The following is a 25,560-nucleotide window of genomic DNA, read 5'->3' on the forward strand; positions in this document are numbered from 1 at the left end:
CGCAATCACGCATTTGTTTCCAATCATGCAAAGTACAGTGATTCACCATGCCTTTCACATGCTCGTAAAAGAGATTGATTTAGGAACATAAACATATTACCGTATGCAAACTGTACTGTATACAGTATGTATATGTATATTTAATGTCTTAACTGTGCCCGTTTAAGTATTGAATATTCATATCTAATTTTACCACTGAAGGGAAATCTTAGTAGCTGAGCATAAAAAGAATAGGAGCATACTGCAACGCGTGTGAAGGCCATAAACGATATTAATTTTGGAACATAAACATACAGTATATGGCTGGTCTCGGTACTTTAAAGAAAACATACACGAAACATGGTTTCATTATGACCAGAATCGGTCTTGAGATATTTTTAACTTGATTTACAGTATTTGAGAGGTATGTCTTAACACCGATACTACAGTGCTTAAGTACTGCTCACGTATATGCTTCTAGGTTTATATTATGCATTTCATACGGTCAAATTACTTTTGAGCAACTAATAAGAAGCGCGAAACGGTATGCGTTTTAGTTTCGTTTTGTGCTGGGACCCGTGGATTGATTAGAGATATCAAGTACATACAAGTCATTTTTTAAATGTTGTAGTTCGTCTTGAAAAAATGTTACGAGTACATCATCTATCAACAATTACACAGGTTCTGTTTCCATATTGCGGATTTTGGTTACGTAATATTATTTTCTAGAGTTCACGTTGTGAATATATGATTTGGGCAAACAGAGCCGCAAAGAAGTACATTATGGGTTGTTGTTTTGTTTTTTTTGCAGTTTTATCTAGAACAAGCGATGCTTAAACCTTTGTCTGATTCTTGTGAAACTATCCACACGACAGTTACAGTACCTAGGAGTTGACTTCAGTGATGTCACTGATGGGATGTTTCTAAAAATCCATCCTCTGTAAAACATCTTCTCTAGTTGTCCTGCATATGTATTCGCTAATGAAGCTGTGTGTTCTGAGCCTGGATCTCTACATTTCTGTATGAACCAGCTTAGAGGGCTAAAGACAGCTTGTGTTTAAATTGAGTGTAAGGTAATTTATGCTTCTAAAGTCATGGTCAGCATTTATTATTGTACTGTGCTGTAAACTTGTTCTGTGCCTAGTCACATTATTTTATAGCGTTTTTATAGCGTTGTCAAATCTGGTGGCACTGTGTGTTAGATTCCTGACTCCCATGTCACATGGTCTGTGATTGAATCCCATGGAACTATGACTTTATTTTTTAACAAACATTTCTTTGAAAAAATGAAACGTTTCCCTTGGTCAGAGATTAAATAAAACCTCACTCGCACCACACAAATTTATATTTCTAAGTATCACAACATGATCGAATTTAAGTCTTTTTAATAACAATGAATAGTCACCTATGCGTTACAAAATAAACATTTATATTGATTTGAATCGCGTTTTGATTTAAATCGTAAACACGTGTTTAAATATATGTGTTTAAAAGCGATATACTGTATAAAAGCGCTGATTCTTATGGAGTGTGTTCCGCCGGGGATTCAAAAAAATTTTTTTTAATCGCGTATCTAAGGAAAAATGCAGTATAACTTTGTTCATGCACAAACAGTGGCATGTTACATTATCATTTTGGTGTCTCCTCTTGCCAGAAAGCTCTAAATTGCAACGTAAATTGCAAAAATGCACTTGGAATCTGTCCAAGCCCTCCTACAAAAATTATTTAAACTGCGACACTGATCATTCATCTCTAAATAAACTTTATTTTATATAGCGTTTTAAGCGAATAGGTAATTAGATTGCTCATAAACCTAATCGCTTTTTCTACATAAACACAGCGTGATTGCTCTCTGAAAATGCTTTTCCTTTATATTTAGGCTCAGACTTCAACTATAGATCATATTATTATAAACTTTCTTGGAAAAATGTATTTTATGTAAACCATGTTTGCTATTAATTCATTTAGGGCTAAAATACGTTCATTGTCTTCCAATCAAGTCGAGTTGACATTGGAAGCTTGCCACTCCCGGACTGTTAAACCAACGCATTAGCATGTTAAAGCGATGCTATTGAGGAGCCCAGCTACCACTTAACACTGTACTTTCTACTTTGAAAATACCTGTGAAACCGGTTTAATTTGTCACAGCCAGCACTCCGGCAGAGAGGGGGTTGTACTCGTAAAGTAGAAGCAGGCGAGATTTCCAGCGAAAGACACCCCCCCCCCTCAAAAACCCAGTAAGCAGTAATGCTTTAAGTTGAAAATCGAGGTGGATTTTGAGGATGATAAAGAGGATAAACTGGGATGGGAGGAGGGTTTGGTTTTGCATAAGGGGCAGGATTATGATAATTGGAGGAATTTGTGAGAGTATAATGGTTTGATATATTTGATTTTGTATTGTGGTCGTTATCTATGTTTTTGGTTGGTATTATGTTTATATGGTTGTTTTTGTTGGTTGGTTTTTATTATGGTTATTAATAATACGATCTATAGTTGAAATCTGAGCCTAAATAAAAAGAAAAAGCAAGTGATTAGGTTTATGAGCAATCTAATTACTTATTCGTTTAAAACGCTATATAAAATAAAGTTTATTATTAATTTGCTAGACAGAGCGGTGAACATTATTATGCATAAGACAAAGATAACGAAATCTGTGTACGCTGTAAGGTTTTTACTTCTTAAACTTTTAAAATACACGTTTCGAACAGAAAGAAATCCTCTTCCTGGTACAGTACTGTATGTATAGCAAACCAGCACATCTTTTTTCTCCAATCAGAGGGGTGTCAGATGGTGTCAGCCAATCACCATTCTGAAGCCCTACCATAATCTCTGGTATGGGGAGACCCCAGAATTCTGTCCCATAGTTTAGACAGATGATAGATACTTTTATTGATCCCGTGAGGGAAATAAAGTAAATCATTTTCATTTTAGGAAATTATTAAACGCTCGGTTAAAAGCAAAGGAGATTGTCTGTTATTGTGGACATAAAAACAAGAGTTTGCTGGCATTATATCCTAGAAGACAATGACCAGGAGAATGCCTGCAGTGTAAAAGAAAATGCCTGATGAACTAGGGATTGGACAGTTTCCAAGTGCTTGTACAATCGATGGAAATGTTCAAATAAATGTGCAAAAGAAATAAACAAAATAATCATTTATTTCTTTATCATATTGGCTAGCTAATGTCCTCTCTTTGCTAGTTAGTGGCTGTGTTTCAGGGTCATTTGTTGTCTCCAGTTTTCATAACCTTCGCTTTCTTATTAAAACACCTACAGTATTTATGAGACACGATGCTTCAGATATTAATAACCTTGCAAACAAATGAGAGGCTTCAAACCAAAGGCATTTTAAAGATCGTGATTTGTGAAAACTTTTACAATATCTGGTACCTTGTTTCATTTTTTTAAACCTTAGTTTGAATAAAGTGGATCCCAGGTGTAGCAAGTTCATAACGCAAGAATTACTATTCAAAAGCTACTGCATGTATGCAAAACACCTGAGCATATAAAGCAGAATAACACAAACTGTGTTTAATTTGAGAAACTTTCTGTATTTTGTTTTTACACAGATAACAATAACTACATATGAAATTCTTTTGACAGGAAGAAAGATATATGTTCTATCACTACATTTTTATTTTGCATTAGTGGAAGTATTCTGAACTCTCGAAAATGTAAAAAATGTAACATACTGTAATACTGTAAGACATGATGGGCAACTGATGCTTTTATTTTTTTTAGAAAATCGAAAATAAGATACAATGACATGTCTGTCACGGACGTCCAAAGGGACTAACCGTGGGGAGCAGGAGAGCGGAAAAAGACCCATATGTGTAGCGGCGAGACGGGAAAAAGGCCCGGGCTCATAGTGCAAAGAGTTCAGGAATGCCGTATAGAAACCTATGCCCTCAGGGAGCGGACGTGGGGCGCCCTGGTGCAAGTGGGTCTCAGGACATCCGAACGTCAATGCTGAGCGAGGACAGAGTGCAAGACCCGGAAATATATAGCCCAAGGGAAAGAGAGGGACAGGAAGGACAGCAGACCGGAAACTAGGGACAGGACAGAGAAGGAGCGCCCTCTGGCTGCAGAGGGCGTGACAATGTCCCTCCCTTGCTCAGATATTGCATGACTTTAACAGCTATAAAAAAGGGTTTAGTTAAAAAAAACACTTTTTATGCAAGAAAAACTGGTGATTTTTCTTCTTTGTGATTATCTTAGAAGCTTTTTGTATGAATCTTTGTGTTTTTTTAATTTGTAAACGTTTTAAACACTTTAATTTTGTCTACACAACAGGCATTCCGCATGGGAAAAATCACGATCTCCTGTCTTCTTGTGGTGTGAAGCAGATCAGCAGGTCGCTGAGAAAAATAGCACACCGCCCACTGAGCTCCGTCAGAGAAGAGGCGGAACCGAAAGAGAGAGGAGGCATGATCAGCAAGACAGAATGAGCCATCTGCAGCCTGGAGCGCTTACAGCACCGAACGCATCTGCCTAAAATTAATCAAGCAACTGTCATGGAAATACATATCAAGTGTAGCGGCGAGGCTTAATAATAAGGCAGAATTAAGTGTTTCTGAGCTTCCCAAATGAGGCCCCATTTCTCTGTTCATCTCTGTGGTGCAGCCACAGAGAGACCATTAGTGCAGGGTGATTTAAGGTCCTAGGACAGCTCCCAAAGGGGAATGCACTTAGCTAAGCCTGGCTATCATGATCAATGGTCATCCATTGGCACCTATCTGTCTAGGGAGTGCCAGATGGACATCTGGACTGCATTCCTAAGTGTCAGGAGTAAGTGACTCATATCTCACCTTGATCAACCAATCAGGGACTGGTAGGGCCGAGTAACCCACGTGGGACTCTGATGCCCATGGAACTTTCAGCCAATCGACGAGCTGAAGTTCCTTCAGGTAAAAACAGGCAACACAGAGAGCCTGAGAGTTTCAGTAAGATTCTGGAGAGGATTCTGTGGACTGTTCTAAAGGGAATTCAAAGGAGAATTCCAGGGCAGGACGGCCCAGGAGCAGAAGGCTCCCAAGGGCAGGACATTCTCGCAGCGTGCCTCCTGACCATCCTGAGACTCAGCCCGGACAACCACGGAACGGCCAGTGTGTCCGAGTGCCAGAACTTTCCTTTGTTCTAAGAGTCTAGAGTGGAGGTTGCCAGAGAGTAACCAGCAGCAGGCCTTGTGAACAGGTCGGAACTGTGGACAGCTGAATCACTATTCAGAACTAGACTTCATCAGGAAAGAACCGGTCCTCTTCCTGACTTGCTGGGACCCACAGTCATCTTTTCTCCTGTGCACAAACTGTGCTAGTTAAAGCCAACACTAACTAGCCGGTCAGTGAGCATCAGCAGCGCACCGTCGCAAGCCGCACAGCACAGCCTGGCACGGAGCCAGAGAGCGCGGATTGGACAGCAACAAGCCTGCAGCTGATTCTTTGTGCCTGCAGGAGATCTGAATCCCCAGAGATTGGATGAGTATTCAACTTCAATGCATTACAGCTCGAGAATTCAATTGTTATCCCAACTAGTTGATATCAATTTAATTCCTAAGAGTTATGCACTTGTTTTGAGTATCTAATGTAGAAGTTATAACCAAGTTCATTTACGAAACGGTCTAAATGAATGATATACTGAACGTATGTCCTCTTGATGTGTAACACTTCGTAACTGATTGAATATATATCTTTTGTATTCTGATAACCCTCTCGATAAGATCTGTTAGGTTTATATGCATATTCTATGTATTAATAAATGTATCCTCGTGTGTTAGTACCTGTGTGTGTGCGTTGTTTGAGTTATGTCGCATGGTTGGATTCTAAAGCCATCAAAAGAATCAACTTTGTGATTTACTGCTACAATTAATAATTGTCACAGTAAATGCCCAAACCCTACAGAACTGGTGCCTTCAGAGAGCCACTACATTTACATTTTGGCTATGGCAACGTTACATATTTGGCGTCCCTGGGCCGGTTTTTCCTACACAAGGAAGCCACGAGAGAGAGTTTTCACCTGATTAAGGTCTTTATTTCAGTGTTGCAATATTGGGAGCCCTGCTGTCAATCTGCAGAGTGCGTCAGAGACTCAACTTGTTACAGGCAGTACAGGCTTTTTATAAAGATATTGTAATGCAAGGGAAAGTACAGCACTTTGTCCCTTCTAATACTTCTCCTTTCCTTAGGACAAAACAGATTACATCATAAAAACAAAAGAAGAAGCACCAATATATTTTTTCAAAGCTTAGCAGTTACCCTCGACTAATTCAGTAATCTAGACACTACGTACTGTGTTTACAAACTGTCTTCTAAAAATCTGCACATAGCACAGCAGTTACATCCTTGTTACATATTTTCCTAAAGCTCTCTACATTTTAAGAATCAATTTACTTATTAGATTTCAAGTTCACAATGTTAATCATTTCTTATAACTTCAAAATGTTTAATTGGCATTAAAATAGCTTTATCACCAGTTAGTTTTATTTTTTAAACCATCATTAAACATAGCAGGTGCTTATTGTACTTTCTGGTGACATTACACATGGCAAAATAATACATTGTTATCTATTTTACTATTCTTAATACATTTTATAAAAGTTTCACTTATACAAATACCACAAGTGATTCTCGATTGCATTTCTGAATGTTATGTCACACTTAGTACAATATTTCATATACATCTAAATAAGAAATGCAGGTGTTAGCATAAACTATTAGTAATCAACTTTTAAAATTAAAAATTTTACTGTAATAAATTGTTGCCCTCCTTCCACATCTTGAAAAAAAATAATTTACAAGACTTTGTTCAAATATACTGTAATGCATACGGCCACCATTTGTTGAGAGAGCCGGCTTACCTAGGAACTGCACAAAATAAAAACTTGCATGTATGCAAAATCCAATTTTATAAAGACAAAATGTGCATAGCAAACCAACAGAACTAATTATATATTTAAGAGACAATCTTTTTTTAATTCTAGAGATTAGAAACAAACTCATACTCATCCAATTACACACTGTCCAGACCCAGAGCAGGAGAGAGACCTGTCTCTACCTTCCACATATACTAGAGCACGATGGAAACCTTCGTCCTTCATACAGTCTCCTCAGAGGGGTTTTTATCAGCAGGTCTGCAGACTGTGGTGTTTGATGAACTTCTGGAGGAGTTTGTTCTGTCTCTTTAAAGATAAGGAATTCTGCCACCTTGCTCCGCTAGGGAATCTTCTTCAATGTTAGGCTTACATCCTCATGTTCTGTAATAACAAAGAACACAATGAATGGATCTAAAAATTGAACTTTTGCAGATTGTCATTGTTTTATTATTATTGTTATTTATATAAGGATTTGTGCATGACAGTGTTTATGGCTAAGAATATTAATGCCTAAATCATATTACAGTATATTATATCAGAGTACATGTATTCAGAAGCCATTGACACAACTCTTCAAACAGACACCATTGACTGGAGAAATTCTCAAATTACAGGCAAAGAGAATGTGTGTTTGTATTGAGGATTATTTAATAAATAGAAAAAGAAAATAAGATGAGTCAAACTGCATTGATGTAATTATTGGAGTACCACAGAGATCTGTACTAGGACCACTGCTCTTCCTAATTTATACCAATGATCTCTTCATGATACCAAATTAGTTGGATTAGCAAACACTGTGGAATCATCAAACAAAATTATAAAACATAAGATAGAAATTAATGGACAAACACCTGGAAGACTATGTGTGTTTGTTGTTATGTTTGCAGATACTGTTGTGAAGAGAATGATTGAGCCAGATGGACAACAGACAAGAGAAAGAAAGGGACAAAGTAAAAGATGAGCAAGAGAGTGAGGAGCAGGATTAAACATGTCAGACAAGGAAATGAGAGGAGAAGCTTTTCTTACAAGATCAAGTATCTTCTATTTCTCATCACAGTTTTATTACTGGGCAAGGTGAGACATGTTGAGATGAGGAGGACTTTAGAAAGATGTGTCTAAATGTGTAGCCCTGTGTGGAACTAAATCCCACTTGCTCCCAATCAAAATCATGATCCCACCTGCAATATTGGTCCACACCTCACTCGGATCTAAAAGGGGAACTGCAGTCCCAAATTCTTAGACTGGGTTTTAAATATCCGATACAAAATAAATTGATAGTATCTCAAAATTTCTAATTTGAAATAAAGTACATAATCATGAACTATGTGGAAGTACTGCATGGTTGCCATGTTGTCGAAGGCAGATGAGAATCAGCTGGTCTCACCAAGGGCGAGAGCAAGATTTTGTGCAAATTGCACCATAAACCCAGCCCTTCCTGCTCACTAGTCGCTGCAAGTAAAAAAGAAATTAAATGAAAATAAATATGAGTGTGTTTTAGTTGGTTGGAAGGTTTCCTTTTTTGCAATACTTAAAAGAATCTAAAACATGTTGTCTTGTATGTGTCAGTCCCATTAAAATATTTAGAATTAACATAGTAGCAAGTAAGCCAGTGACTGTTGTTTACTATGATGAGATGAGGTTGTGTAACTGCAGAAATTATTCTGTACACTGAAGAGTTATAGAGCAGACATGTTGTGTATCACCTCACCTGTGTACACTTGTTAAAATGTTCCAATTTTGATGCGACACAGAAGATATTATTAAAAGTATTAATAATGAATGACCTTGGACAGGCTGTAAGCTCAAAGTATTACCGTGGTCCACTTTCTTTGTAAACGTCTGCATCAGTTTAACTCATTCGCCCGTGATTACGTGAAAACATTTTGCCTGCCCTTTTCAGCTACCATTTAAGGTGTTAATTGGCACATTGGTTTAATGGGTTAGGTGTGTGCTTTGTATGTGAGAGGCCAGGGGTTCAATCCCAGCTGTCATGATGAGTTATCGTTTAACAAATAAACATTTCTTTGAAAAACTAAAATAGCAAATATTATGGACACTATATTCACATTTTTTGATATTTCTAAATATCACAGCATTTTTGAAGCTAAGTGATTTATTAATAACAACGAATAATTTCATACTGCTTGTATTTGAAAATTGTATTTTGTTCGGGGTGATTTGTCATTCATATTTTTCACAACCTTCAATTTATAGAAGAGTGTTACACCCCACTGTTGGTTATGTAAAACAGACAGTACTGCTCGGGGGATGGAATACATTTTCAGTGGCATGCTCTGTTGTCATTGTTGCTCTTTACCAGTATTCAAATGTCCTGTTTTTTCTTAACACTCGTTTTTCCGTACTGTAGCTTTAAAACTTGAACACATACGTGCCACAGGCATACAGTGTGATGATGTATAGTTTTAAAGCCACTAAAGTATAGCTTGTGGGAAATACATGTATTTGTCCTGCATCAAAGTTTAACTCGCTCAGAGTATTCTACATTACAAACTTCAAGCGTTTCATTTTGTCTATTTCTACAATAATCGACAGCAATGTAGTTGAAAGGAACATGTCAAAATGTTTCCAAAATAACCACAAGTGAATGAGTTGAGGGATTTGATCATAATAGAGAAATCATAACAATGACCCCTTGTTGCTCATCATGCTGAAAGAAGGACACTTAAATAGACATGTGATGGTTTTGTGTTTAAGCATTTCCTACTGGAAATCTTTTAAGTTAAGCAAGGGAGGGGGGAATGTTTTTTTTTTTACAATTGCAGTAATCGAAGAACAGCCTATCAACACGATGGGCAAACGATTTTTTTTTTTACTTTTCAACAGTTTAATCAAAAATAAGATACAATGACGTGTTCCTGCCTAACTCACCATTGCGTGACTTTAAAGGCTGTAAAAAATGGTACAGATAGTTAAAAAACGTGTTTTAATTAAACATTTAAAATACTTGAATTTCATAAAAGTTGTACTGATTTAATACCTCTTGATAGTAATATTAATATGGAGTCTTGTAACTAAGCAGCTAAAATATCACAAGGGGACATTTTGGAAACATTTGACATTCATTTATTAAAAAAATATATCTATTATTGTCCTTATAGTGGTAATAGGCAATGGACTGTCATGTAGTGCGCTGCACCCAGGCGGTTCAAACCCTGATCAGAGAATTACTTTGTTTCTTACATAGCCAAATATATAAAAAAAATAGTCCATTATTATAGATTGTTGTTGGCTACGGTGTGAGTTTATCTGGATGAATTACTATAAGTGATGGTTTCATGATTTAGGATTTTTTTCACGCGATTCTTTAAGTTAAAGGAGGAAAAAAATAGGGCTGTACTGTCACCGCTCTGCAACCAGCTTGTCCCATCTGTATGCCTGCCGTTCATTACAATATTAATAATAAATGACCATGGACGAGCTGTGAACTGAAGAGTTAGAGAAGACATGTTGAGTCTTGTCTTTTCAGCCTGGAATTTAAGATATATTTTTTACATAGCCGGATGAGTAAAAATAGATTGGATTAATAACTGGTGTAAGAAAAGTTATTGCAAGTCCTGGCTGGGAGGGGGGGTATTTTGATTTCCCTGCATGAGCCATTTTCGCTAAAATACTTTAATGAGTCCCTGTGGCATACCATTCAAATTTTGAAATTATCAAAAATAAACCTTTGTTGAGTTTGCACGAGAGACAAAATGTACCTTTAGAGAAGTCGTGTACTACTTGCAAAGTAGCAGATTTTGACAAACAGCTAATTTTGCTTGAAGAATTTAAAATCTGTATGTGCTGTAGCTATATTTAATTGAGCAGAAAGTTACCTTGCTCTTACAAGCGGCTCTGTTAAACAGAGTTTGTGTTAACACATCACACCCTTTGAATGAGTTTTAATCAACTTTGTCTTTCAGTGAAAAAAATTACTGTGGGCACATTTCCTTCCCCCTGGTGCGAGGTGACATTGTGGGAAACTGGTTTTTTATTTTACTGGGAGTATGAACATTGAGTGAGCACCGGGGCGTACAGTGAGACTAACAGTGAGATTACTGAGATGGATAGTTTTAGTAAATATGTTGACAAATATCAGAATTTTTGCAAGATCAAATTGTATCCAGCTGTGAATTGGCTACATGATCTTGCCCCCGTGAATTTGTGGGAAAGAGGTTTAGTGGGCAGTGTAGTGACCATAGAGTGTTTTAATACACTGTACAGTATAACAGTATAAAGCAAGTATGTATTTCTTTAATGTTTGTAATTGCTATTCTTACATTTTGTATTCAGTTTGGTTCTGTGTGTTAGCTGGTGGGCAAACGTTCGAGGTGAAAATTCATCCACAAGGTGTGTACCTTTAAACAGGGGAAGACCGCACCAAACGTCTTTGGCTCTGTACTGTATAATGCTCAAGCCATTTCTCTTCTACACTTTCTTTAGTCATAGAGGTGGGAAGATGCCTCCCCACTCCTCCTTCCCTCTGCCTGTCTCACCTGTTCCCATTTTTAATTATTCTGTGTCCGAATCGCAGCGGGTTAAAGAGAGTAGGGAGAGACAGAAAAAAGGTAAACCCTGTTTTTTTGACAGTCAGATTTAACAAATGTTTGAACACAGTCTTAAAAAAATTATGTTTTTACAAGATGTGGAAGTGCAACAATTTTCACAGAATTTTAATACTACTCATTGATTAGTAATAGTGCGAAAAACCCGTATATGACCCGTATGACCCGTATATGACTATAGGAAGCAGAACAGCATAGTCTCCAATTACCCAGACTGTAAGCACAGGAATAAAGCTTTGTTTGATTTCTGAAACCCTTCCTTTACATCCTGTTTTCATTCAGGTAAGGGTCAACTATATTCACAATACTACTGACAGCAGGAAAATTAAAATATTCTTTACTCAGCAGCTTATTAAAAACAGCTCCCATGATGTTCAAACCAATTTTTTTACACGATTTTGTCATGTAACCCCCCAACCAGAATCACTTGGGACTCCTGCGGTCCATTTTTAAGATTTTGTACCATACACCGAATCCCCAGAGTGCCAGGTGATTCTGGTTTTGGTAAGCTAAGGGATAATGAGCTACCAGGGGGACAGTGGGTGGTCAAGTCTCCCCTAAACAATATATCTTGTCAGATGGTGGGGAGCAGTTCGGCTTTTCTGTTGGAGTGAACAGGGGGGTTACATGATAGTGCTGTCTGTGGTCTGGCTGTCCTGCTGGTCTGGATGAGGGGTACGTAGTGAGGTGCAGGTGCTTGTCCCATCCTGCTCTTGGTCCAGGTTGGAGGGTTGCACCGATTCTGAGTCTTGTTAGCTGGTATGGATTGGTTTGGGGGTGTTGATACCAGAGTGGTCCAGGAGGGGGGTGCAGGTGTCTCGGGGGCATTCTTGTTTTTCTATGAGTTCAGGTTGATTCTGTTGGTTCTAAGTGTCTTGGTTACATCCATTTGTGTGTATAGATGAAAAAGCTATTGAAGAGCACCCTACCTATCTCGGTGGAAGTTGGCATGTTCAAAAAATCTTTAAAAGTTTCAAGAAAGCATGACTGTGAAAGGTCAGGAGGCCTGCCTAGTGTGCACAACACTTGATTACAGTAAATAAATCATAAAAAAAGTTTCACAACCCAAAGCAAGGTTGTATAAGGTTAGGGGGGGTGTCTGGTGTGTAAAACACTTGGTTGCAGCACTGTGGCTGTTGTGCTTGAAATGCTATTGAGCCATTAAGAAGACCCACCTATACCAGTGTATTACCTGTAGTGTTATCTTCAAAAAATCATAAAAAAATAAGGAAAAGTTCCACAACCCAAAGCAAGGTTGTATATGGTTGGGGGGGGGGGGGGCTGTTTGGTGTGTAAAACACCTGGTTGCAGCACTGTGGCTGTTGTGCTTAAAAAGCTATTGAGTCATGAAGACGACCCCCTAACCAAGTGTATTACCTGTAGTGTTATCTTAAAAAAATCATAAAAAATAAGGAAAAGTTTCACAACCCAAAGCAAGGTTGTATAAGGTTAGGGGGGCTGTCTGGTGTGTAAGACACTTGGTTGCAGCACTGTGGCTGTTGTGCTTAAAAAGTTATTGAGTCATGAAGAAGACCCACCTATTCCAGTGTATTGCATGTCTAATGGGGCCGTATTGAAAAAAATCATAAAAAATAAAAGACTTGCAGCATTGTAGGTGCTGTGGTTTAAATGCTATTGGTTTGTGAACAGAATACCCCTATCCCAGTGCATTGTGCCACATTAAATAAAAGCACGAGAAAAAGAGATTCAGAACGCAAAGCTGTGTCAGTGTTCTGTGTAAAAAAATCAGTTTGAACATCATGGGAGCTGTTTTTAATAAGCTGCTGAGTAAAGAATATTTTAATTTTCCTGCTGTCAGTAGTATTGTGAATATAGTTGACTCTTACCTGAATGAAAACAGGACATAAAGGAAGGGTTTCAGAAATCAAACAAAGCATTATTCCCGTGCTTACAGTCTGGGTAATTGGAGACTGCACTGTTCTGCTTCCTATGGTCATATATGGGTTTTTCGCACTAAGCCGTATTGAACAGTATTTCTCACGTTGTGAACGTGTGTACACAGCGGTCCCCCGGGTTCCAGTTAGTGCCTAATTACGCATCGATGAAAAACTGGAGGTTTAAAAAAAGATAATTAGTTCACTGATAGTTTGATGTAGAGGCTGTGGAAATTTCCACAAGTCGTGGTCTTTAAAATGCATTTGGTTTGAAGGCGTTCTGTGCTTCCATTGCGAAGATATGGACAAAAGAATATTCATGCTTGGTCAAAAAAATGTCATAAAAACGACAAAGTGAAGGCTGAGAAAGCATTCACAATGTACTTTATACACAAAGCAAGTGTTCTCGCAACTCTAAGAGGTTTCGTGAAAATGCTACAGGCATGCCAAAATCATTTTCGAACTTCAAGCTAACTTTACCCTGGTGTTTTAAAACCATGCAATATCTATTTAAGGCACACATGTTATTGTTTCCTATTTTTGATTTTCTTAAAATTCAAATAATTGGTTGCCCATTGGGCCACTCAATATCACGTTACATTTCTATGTTTTTGAGACTTCAGAAGGCTTCAACTGATACATAAAAAATATAGCATAATGCCTTTTCACGTTATAAAGTCACGTGCACCTGGGATTCACTTTATTCAAACTAATGTTTCTAAAAATGCAACCAGATACTAGATATTGTTTAAATAAAAGCTCTGAAATTTTTCACAAATCGTGATCTTAAAACCTGTGGGTTGCAGGCTCTGTGTCATTTGTTCACAAAGTTCTTGACATCTGAAACATCGTGTCTCATTAATAGGTATTTTAATAAGCAAAGCTTATGAAAACCGAAGAAGAAAATGACTCTGAAAAAGATACAAGAAGCTTGAAATTATTATTAAATTAATACTGTTAATAATGACCAGACACATTATTATAGTTTCAGTGGTATTTTTAATACTGCTTTGTTATTCTTGATTCTAACAATGTATACAATTTCATTTTAAGGCTTGAGGCATCTGTTAAATTGTCCCACTGAATGAAGTGTTTTGAATTAAACCGGTTGAACAGTTGACAGTAATCACGTTTGCTAATTCACGTTTTTATTTCATTAACAATATAACTTAACATTGAATATGTTTTAATATATATACAAAAAAACATGTCAATATAGTGAACATAATACTTCATCATGCGTAAATGAGTCAAATTAAAGATAAAATGTGTTTACAAAGAAAGTGGATTACAGTAATACTACCAGCTATATAAATACATATAATTAGATCCATAAATTAATATCATTATAAATTTCTTTAGATAAGCGATTCCATATTATATTACCTATTAAGCGGTTCTAAAAAGTATTAGGTTTTTTACTGCTATAACAAGCGCAAGTATTCATAGAAAAGGTTAATCACTTAACTCACTTAATTTGAACATGTTGTGATATTTAGAAATATCAACAAATTCAATAATGTTGATAATATTTACTATTTTAGTTTTTCAAAGAAATGTTTATTTGTTAAAAGAAAACTCATGTTGAGAGCTGGGTGTGAACCCTTGATCTCCAACATGTAAGTCAAATGCCACTTGGCACCTTAAGCTATAACTAAACAGGGCAGGAAAAAAGTTTACAACTAATTGCGGGTGAATGAGACAAATTGATGCAGATGTTTACAAAGGAAGTGTACTACTGTGATAATTTAAGCTATATGAATATGATTATATTGTTATTAATTTCTTTAGATACGCGATTCCATATTATATTCCCTATTAATCACATTCTAAAATGTATGCATTTTTTTACTGTGATAAAGAGCGCAAATATTCATAGAAAAGGTTAAAACACTATAACTCTTTATGATGTATATAAACTAAATATAGTCAGAAGGAGCAAGTAAAAACTTTTCCAAAATAACCACAGTATGTAACCGAATGAAAGACTTTGATGCTTAAAATGTTTAGGAAGAAAGTGGAATACTGGTGTGTATTTTTCTTTAAACTACCAATACCAGCAATATACAGTTTACATAATATGTTTATGTTCCTAAATTAATATCATTTAAACCTTCAGATGCGTTATGCTCCTCTTCTTTTTATGCTCGGCTACTAAAATTTCCCTTTAGTTGTAAAATTCCATATCAATATTCAATATTAAGCAGATTTAAATATGCATAGTTAAGAGATTAAATGAAGCAAATGCACTACAAGTGCCACCTGTCAGTCATTTCGGCCAGTCAATCACATACTGTGGTATAATGTGGTGAACTGTATATAATTTTGCATGGTACAGGGTTGTACTGTGCATTTTGAATGGCTGCATCTGTAAGTGGAATGGTTGAAAATGTTAACAAACAACAAACCTTGGCATTTAAAAGGTGTAAAACTATTTTGTGATGCACATGATGAGTGTGTGGATATAAATAATGTACCCCCATTATCAATTCTTGTGAGATACTGTGACTGAGGTGGAATTTGAGAAGAGCTGTGTTGCCCAAAACCCATGTATGGAACAACTACAGGGGAAGATGTAGCTTAGATGTTTATTAATCATTTTGAGGAAAGAGGAAATGGCACAAATGAAATGTTTTCAGTGCTGACTGACAGTGCCCCTGCTATGGTAGAAAAACTTGTGTGATATATGATAAATCTTTCTAGTATTTCTCCAAAGCATGAATGTCAAGTCACTCAAAGCACTGGGGTTTAAATACAGAAAACACATTTGCTGTTTTCCAGGGACAATCCTGCATGTTTGATAACTACTTTGGATCTAAGGTACTTTTTGGATGTTCTTACTGAAATGTAATCTTAGTTGTTTAAAATGTTAATGCTGTGTTTAACTTAAAGCTTTAACAGCTTGGATGAATGGCAGCTCCTCAGGAAAATGATGAAGAAGTATTCATTTAAATAAAAACATTACCTTTTATAGCTAATATAACTCAATGTATTATGAAAATAAGAAATTGCTACAATGCTAATAAATTAAACACATAGAAAATAATTTGTAATGTGAAGTCATTTTGAGGGTTTGAGACATACTGTATAGAACGGAACCCTGACTTTAAACCACTTAAAAGAGGAATGGTTATTCAGGTGCTTAAGATTATACTCTCAGCTAATATAAATGCATTGTAGCATTAGAACATCAACATCACTGTAAACAAACAATTATCCAATTCAGGGTCACAGTTACCCAGAGCCTGTCCCAGGAAGCACTGGACACAAGGCAAGATTGAACCCTGGACAGGATGCCAGTCTATCAAAGAGCACACACTCACACCAGTGCCAGCTTTCCCAGAAGCCAATTAACCTGCCAGCACGTTTGTGGACTGTGGAAGAAAACTGGAACAGTACACAAACATGGAGAGAACATACAAACTCCACACAGACAGCACCCCAGATTCAAAAGAGTTTCAAAGATTAGAGATAAACATATTGATAAATATTGCAAACCTACCTCACTTATATAGCTACTTCCTTTTAGATGTATATAAAATATTTTAAAAAAGGAGGAATATAAGAGATAAGGGTAAGATTCAAATGGAAAAGGAGGCTGGCACTCCCATAGCAACTGATGAATCTCAAATCTGCATAAATCCAATAATTCAGCTTCCTGGAGAGAATCAGTAGAAACTGGTTAAATCTGGACAGACTTAGTCTTCAAATCTGCAAGGACTCTATGATTTAAATTTCAAGAAAAAAAATACCTACAGAATTAAAAATCAACAAAATATACAGTATATATTTAAAAAGGTTGTATTTTGAGCCTCTCAGTAATCATATGTTTACAAAGAGCCCAAAGACAAGAACTTTAAACTTTAAAATTAGACCAAAAAATCCTTTTATATGTCACCCTTTTTTTTGTCTTGTATTGTCTAGGCGTTACATTTTGATGCATGTGAAAAATTAAATGCTGTGAGTCTTAACATATCTAAATAAAAAAATAAAAAGAAATGTGTTCACTTATATCAGTGTTGTTAATTTACAGTTGGGATCCCTCCGAGCAGCAGACAGCAGTTTCACCCCTGAATCTCCCAGGTTATTGTAACCCAGATCCAGCTCTCTCAGACTGGAGTGTTGAGACTGAAGAGCAGAGGCCAGATCTTCACAACATCTCTCTGTTAGTTCACAGCTCAGCATCCTGCAGACAAAAAGACAGGAGCACAGCTGAACATCTGCACAGCTCATCCACATCTTTCTTTCCAAGTCTTCACTACAGCACCCAGCTCAGCAGTAATATACAAGATCATGTCATTATCCCAGAGTGTCTATGGATGAGGAAGATGAAGATAACTGCTGCTTCAAATTTTGGGTTCCAGAAGGAAGAAGAAAGATGAGAAGAAACTGTCAGGAAGGGAGACAGTGGGAAACAGGGAGACACACAGTGCTACAATGGTTTACAATGGACTTTGACTGTTAACCATAATAGAAATTGCTACACATTTTATGTTGTCTTGCTAAAGTTATAGCTTTGGTTGTTATTCTTCACATGGTTGAATTAATAGAAAGTGTAAATTAACAACACTGGAGTAAGTGAACTGGATATTTGTATTGTTATTTGTAGATGTGTTTAGGAAAACAACATTCTCTTTTGAATAAAATAAGCCATTTAAACAAAAACAAAAACAAGCAAGGTTATAACTATAAGAACACACAATCAAAATGTGAAGCAATAAACAATCGCAATCAAAATTTGGCAGAGGAATCGACCGTGTGACTGCATCCACTTTGTATGAGTCAGGAAACTGAACTTCACTACAAAACAGCAGGTCAAGAGTAGAGCGAGTCCATACGAACCAGAATTCTGCCTCAGACTTTGTCTGCCACAGGGGAAATCTTTAGACTTGGGATCCATCTGTACATTTCACATGAATACCATTAATATTAATACAGTTGGACTCCACTGTCGATACAGTACCATACATAATTGTTGATAATAACAATGATCTCACACACCAAAATGCAACCTAAAAATCAAAAGCTGATGAAAACATATAAAATTAGACAATAATTAATAAGAATTGCTTACACTTATATCACTTTTCTGGACACTCCACTCAAAGCTCTTTACAGATAATGGGGATCCCCTTCACCACCACCTTTATACAACCTCCATCTGGATGATGCACCAGTACGCTCACAACACACCAGCTCTCAGTGAGGAGGAGAACAGGGTGATGAAGCTAATTCATAGATGGGGAGTATTAGGAGGCCAGAAGGTATGATAGGTAAAGTCCAATGGGAAATTTGGCCAAGATGCCAGGGTAATAACCCTACTCTTTTCGAGAAACACCCTGGTATTTTAATGACCACAGACAGACCTTGGTTTTACATCTCATTTAAAGGATAGAGCCTGTTTACAGTATAGTCTCCCCGTCACTATACTGGGGCATTAGAATACATACAGATTGTGGGGTGAGCGCACTCTACTGGCCCCACTAACACCACTTCCAACAGCAACCTTAGTTTTTTCCAGGAGATCTCCCATCCAGGTACTGGTCAGGCTCACACCCGCTGAGCTTCAGTGAGCTGCCAGTTGTGATTTGCAAGGTTATACGGCTGCTGGCATATTCACTGGCATAATCACAGCCATAGATGTTATGTACACTGAGAAACAGGTTACACGCCTGCTAAACCACTGGGTCAATGGAAACCAAAAGAGTACATTTGTTTGGCTGACCACTACAACCAAGTCTGAAAAAAGGGGAATTAATTGGTTCAAATTGCTGTCATTCATTATTGACCATTTAGAGCCCTAGGAGACATCACTGCCTCTGTAACATGACTCAGGAAAGAAAAACAAAACCTCAGCAACCAGTTTGTTTACTTAGCAACCAGGGGTCATCTATTGTCAACAACTCACCCCTGCTGATAAGCTGGCAGTGAAAATCAATTAAAACTCCTCAAGCACTGCCCAGAGGATTAGTTCAAGTTCACGTTTATTTGAACAGTATACAGTAGAACGAAATATCATTCCTCCTGGTCCACAGTGCAAATATAGGCAGGAGAGACAGGACACTGACATACACATTGTAGACAGGATAGTAGTCAGGATACACATAGCACAAAGTGCAGATAGTGCAAATTACAAGGCAATACATTATACAATATACACAACACACTGGGGGGGGTGTTATATAGTAATATAGCAATAACTATTATATCTTTTCATATTTTTGAATAATAATTCTGGATATGTGACCATTACCATTCCAGGTCCTGCATTCACAAAAATTAAGTAACTTTATTTATATTTTCAAATTCGTCTTGATGTTTTATCCAAGCTAGTACACATATGGTACCATCCACAAGCATTTCAGCTGTCTGACAAGGCTAAAACTTGAAAATTTGATCTTTGAAAACAAAAAAATATTTTTGTTTTTTTTTCATCCTGCATATTTCTACCTGGTGAGAAGACACAGTAAGACATACAGTATAAGAAATCTAAGACTTCTACTGTATACTGTACAGTTCTACTGTATAATTACATTTTGTAATTGCAGAGTTATTATAAACAATTTGAGAGGACATCATTCCAGGTGGAAACTGACTATTTGGCTAAACTAAATTGTATCTTCAAACACAAAAACCAAAATGAAAAAAACGTGGATCCAGAAAAAGCATTTGACAGGGTATTACAACCTTTTGTATTTAAAACTTGTAGGTTTTCACAATGTTTTTTTTATATACAACCAAAAGCACAAGAACAGGCTAATAGTATTCTGTCAGAGAGCTTAAATTCATACAGGGGAACAAGACGAGGAGATGCTTGTCACCACTGATTTATCCTATCAGAGCATAAGACAACACAAGGATACAGAGGGAGGTGATATAGCAGGAGGAACACACAATCAGGCTCTTTATAAAAATGAGATGTTATTATATACAGCCGAAATTCAGCAACTTTTCCTGTTCTCACAGATGTAATCACAGACTACACCAACTTGTCAGAATAAGGATTAATTCTGAAGCAATGTTAGCGGGGAATCTATATCCCTGGAGGTAAAAAAAAATTGATTTCCAATAGGACTGGGATAAGATAAGATGTTAAGCACTTTTAATACCCAGAAACCTAGAGAACACATTAAAATGTAACTAAGAGGTGCTAGAAAATCAGCTCAAGCAAGACTTCAATAGATGGAAACTGTTGCCTGTCTCATTCTTGAGAAGGATGAAGACAGCAAGAATGAAGGTACATCCAGGATTTCTGTCTTGTTCCAGACCTTCCTTATGCGTCTCAATGACCATTACTAAAACATCTATTTTATGTGGTTTAAAGTCAGGGTCCCATGCTATTGTGACCATAGCAGTTCCGTACGGGTCGTGCCCTATGCCACTCCACCCCACCAGTTCGTCCTGCAACACTTGGGGCGCAAAGCCGGGTCTCCGGAATAACGCAACAGGGAACCAGCCACAAGAGCTAAAGGAGACCTCCCTCATCCCAGGTGGCTGAGGTCCCTGCTACGCGCAGGGAGGGCGATGACGTCACCATGTCCAAACTAGCTCCGCTACACTATTTCTATAAATCCTTCAAAATGACTATTTCTTTATTTTTTTCAGAATACAACTTCTTTTCTATGTGATTACTGTATTTAAATTGCAGAATTTATTTTCAGAATGCATTGTTTTGTTCTGCTGGAAGCAAGCAGGGCAGGCAGGTGAAAGTGAAACTAGAGACGCAATCGAAAAGGCAGGAGATGAGCTGAGAGGAACTGATTAAAGCACCAGGGAGAGTCTGAAGGAGAGTCTTTAACATGCAGGGTTAAAAGCACAGGGATCAGTCCAAGATGTGGTCAAACATGCAAAGTCAACGTACAGAGACAGAGGAGAAAACACTGGGGAAATTCAAAGCTGAAAAGAAGTAAATGAGACTCTAAGAGATAAAAAAATTGATACATTTTGCATACCTAACTTATTTCCATAGCTACATCCTTTCAGATGTGTATAAAATATCAGAATATACAGGAGGAATACAAGAGTAAGACACAGGTGAAAAAAGGAGGTTGGTTCTTCCACAGCAATTGAAGAATCTAATACCATTCAAATCTGCATAAATCCAGCAATTCCCATTCATGGAGAGAATATGAGTAAAAAGCTCATATTAAATATTGAAAGAAACACCAATTACAAACAAAATATTATAAATTTGGAATCACAAATTGTTGGACGAATTGCAAGGATAACTTGGCATATTATAAACACCTTTTGGTATGAAAATAAATTGGTGGAAAATTATTGAAGAAATATAAACAAATCCTCATTAGGAGTCCTTTTATTTCTTGGTCAAAAACCAGATGTACTGCCTTCAGAGAAAGGAAGATACTTGTTTAGAACTGTCAGAACTGCAGCCATAAAATAAATCACTAGAAACTGGTTAAAGCTGGAAAGACCTTGTGTTCAAATGAAGAAGGACTCTGTGAATGAAATCTCATGAAGAATATTACTCACAGAATTATAAATCAACAACAACATACTGTATACACATGTAAAAAAGATGGGCGAAATGGGAAAGATTGCATGTCGAGTCTCTCAGTAATGAGATATTAACAAAGAAGCCACAAACAAGAACTTGTATAAAATTGCACAGCAGTTTTTTGTCTTTCTAGATGCCCCCCTTCTTTTTTGTTCTTTACTTCCTATGTATTTCTTTTCTAATGCATGGGAAAAACTGAATGTTCTGTGTCTCAGGATACCTAAATAAAACAATAAAAAACTAAGAAATAACCAGTGTTCACTTACTTCAGGGTTATTAATTTACAGTTGGGATCCCTCAGAGCTGCAGACAACAGTTTCACTCCTGAATCCCCCAGGTTATTGTAACTCAGATCCAGCTCTGACAGACTGGAGTGTTGAGACTGAAGAGCAGAGGCCAGATCTTCACAACATCTCTCTGTTAGTTTACATCTCCACATCCTGCAGACAAAAAGACAGGAGCACAGCTGAACATCTGCACAGCTCATCCACATCTTTCTGTTTAAGTCTTCACTACAACACCCAGCTCAGCAGTAATATACAACATAATGTCATTATCATCTCAGAGTGTCCATGGAGGAGGAGGATGAATATAACTGCTGCTTTAAAATTTGGGGTCCAGAAGGAAGAAGAAAGTGTCAGGAAGGGAGACAGTGGGAAACAGGGAGACATACAGAGTTACAATGAAAGGAAAACAGAAAGAAAGACTTTGACTTTTAACCATAATAAAAATTGCCTCACAAACATAAGTATATTTTATTATTATGTTATCTTCTTTAGTTATTTTAATTAGTTATAGGGTTGTTGCTGTTTTCTTCAAATTAATCTCAATGTAAATTACCAACACTGGAGTAAGTGAACTGGAGATCTTATTATTGTTGATTGTAGATATGTTGAGAAAAACAACATTCCCATTTGAAGAAAGAAACAACAACCAGCTTTTTAAGTATAACAACACATAAAATAAAAATAATAAATGATAATAATGTGAAGCAATAAACAGCATACAGTAGACAAACACAACCCCTATATACTATACAAATCCCACTAAAAAGAAAAAAAAACAACAATAATGAAACCCCATTCCTCCCAAACATATACAACACTGCACACTTTTTACACGTGACTACACATACTCCCACATGTAACATAGTCAAAACACACCGACACCTTCAAACAAGAATCTCTACAATTTAACTGGAGGCACCATGGGCGACTGATTTTTTATTAAGAAAAAAAACAATGACATGTCCCTGCCTAACTTAGGAATTGCATGACTTTTAAAAGCTATTAAAAACAGGTTAAGTTAAAAAACACTTTTTATGCACATTAAAACGGATGATTTTTCTTCCTCGTGAACTGCTTGGAAACTTACGCTGTAAGTTACTTTTTAATTAAACGTTTAAAACACTTGAATTTCATAAACACAAATTAAAAAATCATATTCTACTATCTTCCTATGGAACGAAGCAGATCAGTAGGTCTTTTTTTCCCCAATCAGAGGCTGAGAAAATAGCTCCCCGCCCACTGCTCTGTGTCAGAGAAGAGGCGGCATTGAGAGAGGGAGGAGGCGCGGAGCTCTGTAATACAGAATGAGCCGTCTGCAGCCTGGAACGCTTAAGGCACAGATCGCGTCTACCTTTATAACTTAGGTTTTCAAATTAAGCAACGTAAATCATTTCCTTTGACTTCTCAGTCCTTTAATTATCAGTAAGGAGAACTACTTTCTCACCAATTATATTTATTTTTTAAACCATTGTTAAACAAAGCGGGATCTTATTGTACTTCCTAATGACATGACATGTGGAAAGATTATACATTTTAATCACCTTTAGGTTTTTATAAATTTTAGCAAAGTGTCATCAAAACAAATACCACAAAACTATTCTCGATTGTATTTCTGAATGTAACGTCGAACTTTCTGGGGTACAGTGTGTGTGGAGTTTGCACGTTCTCTCTGGGTTCATGTGGGTTTTCTCCAAGTACTCTACAGGTTCCTACATACTGGTAGGGTTAATTGGCTTATGCAAATACTGGCCCTGGTGTGAGTGTGTGTGTATCTGTTTGTCTACCCTGTGATGTACAGTATTCTGTGTTTTCTGGGTGTACTCAGCCTTGGGCCATTGCTTGCTGGGATAGGCTTCAGCTCCCCTGTACTGGATAGAGATATTAGATTTATATATATATAGATTATAAAAATTATTTTATAGTGCTGGCTTAACAAAACAGATTTTCCATTCTGGCACATCAGTATCCATAACTAGTCTGTAAACAAATTGCCTCTAAATATAAATATCTTCAGATGCTGGCTCTGGATCAGCATCAGCTATGTTTGCCCATTCCTTCAATTTATGTGCATCCTACACACAGTTGAACGCTAGCAATTTCACAAAATCTAAAATACAATCCTCATTTCAGTATCTATGTAAACATACAATCTGTTAACTTTATCATCTTCCTCTGCAGTCTGTAACATCTCCTGTCCATTTGTCAAAAGTATGCCTTTCCCTCTAAGGAAGTGTCCTTGTTATCAGTGTATTCCTCAACTTTCCCCAAATTATCTTTTTCCTACCTACCTGTACATCTCTAGTCTTAACATGCTCCATGAGAACTTACTTCTAACCTGTGCCTTTTCATCTACCACATGGTCACAAACAATCTTTGTCTAATTTTACTGTACCTGCCATTTTTTTGCAGCCTGCAGATAACACTTTCAGTTATCTAGATGAAACCTTTTCTACTACTGAGAAACTGAAAATCCCATTGTAATATCCCTGTCTCAACTCCTCTTCATTCTTCATTTCAACAATACTGTTACTACAGGAAGTTTCAGGTCCACATTCCAGCTTCTGTGTTGTTCATTTATTTCTTCCTCACTGTTCAAAGCTCCTCTTACTTTCTTAACATCCACCCTTGCTTCTTTTTCAACCTTTCCATCCTTCTCCTTCAGTGTCTGCAACCTGGCATCTCTTATTCTAGCCATACCTTGAATATCCATATACCTTGCATTCATTTCTAATATACATCTGTATTCTGTTATTTTACATTTGTTGTTTTTTTTGCAAGAGCTCTTCAGACACGCTGTTACTAGCCTGCAAATAACTCCTAATGCTTTGCACCCTGCAATAACTAAGCCTAACTTAAATCCTCAAAAACTGCTTGTATTAATGTGTTTAAATCACAAACATCATATGTAAATACCGGCCATGTAGCATTAAAAAAAGCTGCATTGTGGAACGTCATACTGATTTAGTTTATTTAAAGGGAACTAGAGAAACCAGAAGGGCTTCTTTTTCTAGAATTGATGACTGCACATCCTGTTCACTGGGGTAATTAAATCCACACCAAGCAATCTCCAATATGTTCAGAATTTGAGAGCCAGAAACCTGATCGGGTTGCATTATGCCTATCTTCAAGTCCTTGCACTGAGTTCCTATCAGGTTTTGAGTAAACTTCAACATCCTCATCCTCATTCAGTACCTGTCTGGCTTATTATCTGACTACTCCTCACCTTGCAATCTTCATTCATCTGACTGGTCTTCTAGCTGTCCTCAAGAACATCTACATTCTGTGTGTGACAGGGCCTTCTCTAGCTACGCCCCAGGGCTCTGGATTTTTATCCCCAGTGATATTAGAGTCACTTAACCTGAGTGCATTGAAATCTAACCTCAAAACCTTTCTTTTTAGAAAGGCTGTTTTTTAGTGTCTGTATCTGCTTCATTTTCTAACTTCTGTAGC

General features: G+C 37.1%; 1 protein-coding gene across 2 annotated transcripts in view; it reads right to left on the reverse strand.

Annotated features, from left to right (window-relative positions):
• Positions 1-14,281: 14,281 nt before the first annotated feature.
• Positions 14,282-25,560, reverse strand: part of LOC148647124 (NACHT, LRR and PYD domains-containing protein 3-like) — a 405,714-nt gene continuing 394,435 nt past the window's right edge. For both annotated transcript variants that reach the window (XM_088609316.1, XM_088609315.1), the window contains exons 14-15: positions 22,090-22,263; positions 14,282-17,491 (exon numbers count right to left, since the gene is read on the reverse strand). In XM_088609316.1, coding sequence (XP_088465442.1) covers positions 17,314-17,491; positions 22,090-22,263 — 352 coding nt within the window. In that variant the 3' untranslated portion in view covers positions 14,282-17,313. The remainder of the gene's footprint in view (positions 17,492-22,089; positions 22,264-25,560) is intronic.

The sequence above is a fragment of the Lepisosteus platostomus genome, chromosome 16, assembly GCF_059453375.1.
Source record: "Lepisosteus platostomus isolate fLepPlt1 chromosome 16, fLepPlt1.hap1, whole genome shotgun sequence".
Classification (NCBI taxonomy): domain Eukaryota; kingdom Metazoa; phylum Chordata; class Actinopteri; order Semionotiformes; family Lepisosteidae; genus Lepisosteus; species Lepisosteus platostomus.